Source organism: Octopus bimaculoides, chromosome 21 (assembly GCF_001194135.2).
Source record: "Octopus bimaculoides isolate UCB-OBI-ISO-001 chromosome 21, ASM119413v2, whole genome shotgun sequence".
NCBI classification, from domain to species: domain Eukaryota; kingdom Metazoa; phylum Mollusca; class Cephalopoda; order Octopoda; family Octopodidae; genus Octopus; species Octopus bimaculoides.
The window spans coordinates 8,406,531-8,411,151 of record NC_069001.1 but is presented as its reverse complement, the minus strand read 5'-3'; the positions used below and the strand labels follow the sequence as shown (position 1 = coordinate 8,411,151).

At 38.3% G+C, this 4,621-nt stretch overlaps 1 protein-coding gene across 9 annotated transcripts in view; it reads right to left on the bottom strand.

The window, feature by feature from the left end:
• Window positions 1-4,621, bottom strand: part of LOC106879297 (protein vav) — a 109,668-nt gene that overhangs the window by 6,628 nt on the left and 98,419 nt on the right. For all 9 annotated transcript variants that reach the window (XM_052975517.1, XM_052975516.1, XM_052975509.1 and 6 more), the window contains 2 exons: window positions 1,432-1,554; window positions 54-144 (listed from right to left, as the gene is read on the bottom strand). In XM_052975517.1, coding sequence (XP_052831477.1) covers window positions 54-144; window positions 1,432-1,554 — 214 coding nt within the window. The remainder of the gene's footprint in view (window positions 1-53; window positions 145-1,431; window positions 1,555-4,621) is intronic.

Genomic DNA, 4,621 nt, shown 5'->3' with positions numbered 1-4,621 from the left:
TGAAAAGAAAAAAATTGAGAAAAATAAAGAGAGGAGCAAATGGCCATACTTACTGGGAGTGAGTGGAAAAATTTGATGTCGGCCAAGAAAAAATCTCCATCTGACGTTTTATTCACTTTTATATGACGAACTGTACTGTCAAAACTATAAGGACAAAAAAAGATGAATATTAAAGTGTTAGCATGATAACACTCACGTACAAACACACATTGTATTGTCATCAGAACAGGCATGCACTGTTGTTAAAAGGAAGTGACCACACATCTGTGTTCTCCTGATAACATACATGACTGTATTGCCAGGACATAGCAGTTGTGGCTGTAGTGATGACAGCACATCAAATGACTAGGTGTTGTTAGAACAGCACATTGCATAGCTGTGTTGCCCTAACACACAACATGTGTATGATGTTGTCAGAACAAAATATACACGAGTGCTGTGTAACTGTGACATCATTATCACATGGCATGCTGTTCTTGTCAACACACCAAATGGATGTGTATTGCCATGGCAATACACTCACATAGGCACAAGCTCAATCTCCAATTACAAATTAACTCATGCATTTTTTTACACACATTAACATGTAACAGATATGTAACACACATCCACACACACTTCCTTTCTCGCGCACACACACAAACATTTCCTCCAACTTATAGCTTCATAAGTAAAACATACACAAATATACAGATACAACCCCTATAATTTAACAGCAATGACAATACAATACTATGCATTGAATGATAGCCTTATACACATGATCAGGTCATGGTGCAGCAACAACAACAGCAATAATACATACTATCGAAATATACAGTAAGTGACAACATCACACATACCCATCACCAACCTATAGCCTAACAAAAAAACAACAATAAACTGTGTATACAGAGTGACACCATCACATAAGCACATCATCAATTGATAGCCAACAACAACAAAACAGCATTCTGAGGGAGGTTACTACATAAACATCCCCCATTAGTCAACAACAATGCACGCTGTTCTGAGTAACATGATGATACATAACATCAGCCCATAGCCTAACAAGAATGACACATACACCATATAGTGAGGATGTGAAAGAACACGGCCTACACATTAGGACGTTGCATGCATGATAGCAAGCTCACAGTTTTGGTTCCCAAACTGAGTAATACATTGTATTCTTGAGCAAAACACTTCATTTCATGTTGCTCCAGTTCACACACTGTAAATTGGTAATTCTGAAACTGCCTACCATCCTTCCTGTTCAGGAGTAATGCAGGGCTCTCGATCACTTATACATCAAGGAAACTCAGTAACCATCCCTACGAGTCCTAGGACTCGGGACAGTATTTACTTATAAAGTGAGAGTCACAAAATACACACACGTACACACACACACATATGACTAAACCACAGCTTAACAACAACTTCAGTACTTACCATATACTAAGAGATAACTCTCCTGCTCGTGTTGGGTTCTGACTCTCTCTAATCATGTATGTGCCACTGGCATGACCTTCTAGCTTCTTGGTGGCACAGTCACGTTCCATTGGTCCTACATACCTGGATGAAGGAGGAGTTAGGGGAGACTAAAGTGAGTAAACAGTTACAATTTCAGTTAACATAGTAACATAAACATTGACCCTGAGACAACTAGAAAGCCTCAATGTGGTGCTTGAACAAACAGAAATAGCAGCCAAATTCCCTTCCAATAAGAGACAACATGGTCACAAACCAATCACCTTTATTCACAAGTCTGTGGTATCAGAGTGGCAAGGGATTAAACAATAACTATATATATATATATATATATATATATATATACACACTCGTATTTATATGTACTTAAACATACACTCACACATATATAGATATATATATATATTTATGTATGTATGTAAGTATGTGCAATCTCTGTGTGTGTATATATAAATGCATACACACACATGTAAAAGACATAGCCACTGACAGACTTCCATGGCAACTCAAGAACCAGGTTGCAGCTGTATGAAGAAAATTCCTGCACCCCATGAAATGAATTAAGATTCTATGACTAGACTAGTTTTTCATAATGTAATTACTTCAGTTTCAAAGCATGGTCTCAGAGGTAGTCACCTGCTAGAAAAACATGACTCTAATCATTCATTTGCTTAAAGTCTATATTTTTCATGCCAGCATGGGTTAGAGGGGTACTTATTTGAAGCAGAATTTTTACAGCAAGTCATTCTTCCTGTTACCAACATTTACCTGTCTTGTATTTTTTTTTTTTTTTTTTTTTTTTTTTTTTTGCGAGTATATGATTTTCTATTTCAGGTCTTTGGAAACACAAAACAACCAGTCATAATATCAACAAAAACTGTCAAAATCTTTGTCGTTTCACTCACATGGCAACAAGCATGGAATATCAATATTCATGCATGCACACACTCAACAGGCTTCTTGCAGTTTCCATCCATCAAATTCACACATAAAGAATAGGTCGGCCTGCAGCTGTAGCAGGAAAGAATTGCAAAATGGATTCTTCAAGCCAAGCCAAACCAGCGGGAGACGTAAGGGGTAGCCCGAGAATGAGGTGGTTCGATAATAGCCATAGTCTCAGTCAGTCACACTTGGGAATCCAACTGGAAAGTCTAATGACAGTTGCTTCTGGAAAGAGGTACCTGAGGACTCTACCCCCACAACCCTTCCTGAATAACATCTTATAGTTTCATCAGAGCCTCATATATGAAAGGCAGTTTATTTGAGGATAAATGTAATTCGTTTTTCCAATATAGATTGCACTTCATATTTGAGGCTCTGATGAAGCTATAGGATGTTATTCAAGTACTCAGCTATGAGTCCCCTACATCTCATAACAGAAACGGCTGTAAGCTAATGAAGTTCATTAAGATAATCATTTATTCCTTTATCATCCCTTTTTCTGATGTGTGTGTGTGTCTATATAACACACATATACACACATATGTATACACATACATATATATACAAAAAGCACATTCATGTATGTAAGTATATATGTACAAAATACATCACCCTTCATTCCTCCTTATCTTTCCCTAACCAAGTATCATCTATACACAGCCTAGACTTCAATTGCCAGACTGCACTGATTCCATAAGCAGAGACCATGAGAGCATCCTCCAGTGAGGCTATGCCAACCTCATCTCAAACACCACTGCACCCCTATCCCACTAAATAAGAGTGGCTCTCGGTTGGAACCCTGACAGTTACTCCAGATGATGGTCCCCACTATCACCAAGGATCTCTCCTGGCAAAAACACATCCCTAACATAGCCAAGATCACATCTCAAAGACTAGCACTTCTCTTCAGGATCAGAAGGTATTTCAGCCCCAAACAACAGCTGAACTTCTACGGGGCTCAAGTGAGGCCTATAATGGAATAGAGCAGCTGCTACAAATGTGGGATAGTGCAGCTGCTACACACATCCCAGACTACATCGAGAGAAGGGCTATGCAGCTGTTTGGCATTCCATCAGCAATGGACACACTCTAACCTCTGATCTACGGGCAGACTGTCTCTTCTCCATCTTTTCTATCACTGCTATAGTGGCTTCTACTTCACAAAACTGGCTGATCTCATACCTCTTCCACACTGGCACATCCTCCCAACTCACTCACCTCTACCTTTTACCACCTCGTTGTATCCAACCTCTTTTACTTGAAATTACCCACTTTGCCCCAAATCTTCTTCCTCGGAACATCAGCCATTTTGGATGCTAGACAAAGTCTACCAGCTGCGCACAACTGTGATTTCCAGCAGCTGTTTATAGTAAGCAACAAACAATAAACTTGATGATGACAAATGATGGCGATGACAATGATGATGATGGCTATGTCAACAAGGGTGATGGTAATGATCATCAAAGATGGGAAGACACTAGCACGGACTGAAGAGAAGTCCTTTGCTAGTATTATTAGTTCAGTTCTACAGTAGCAGGAGCAGCAGCATGGAGTTTAGCTTCATTTGAACAGAATCATTTGCAAATATGCATTAGTACTAAACATCTGCCATGCCATTTTACTACTTATACAAATACTACTACTACTATACTACATATAATAATAAATTCATAACATAGGCACAAGTTAACAAATTTACAGCTGGATTAGTCAATTAAATTAGCACCAAACACTAACACTTGATTGGTATTTTTATCGAACCCAGAAGAATAAAAAGGTGATTTTGGTGGCTTGGATCTCCAAATGAAAAAGGAACATCACTAAATTCTGTAAAATGAGCCATTAGTACAAACTTCGTTACAGTTTCTGCCATGCCATTCACATACTACTACTACAACTCAATAATAACAATAATAATAATGGTTCCAAATTTTGCCACAAGGGCAGCAATTTCGGAGGAGAGGATGAGTCAGTTTCATCAACCCCAGTGTTCAACTGGTACTTACTTTATCGACCCTGAAAAGATGAAAGGCAAAGTCGACCTCAGTGGAATTTAAACCCAGAACATAGCAACAGACAAAATGCCGCTAAGTATTTCGGCCAGCATGCTAACGATTCTGCCAGTTAACTGCCTTAATAATAATAATAATAATAATAATGATACACACACACACATACATACATATATATATATATATATATATATATA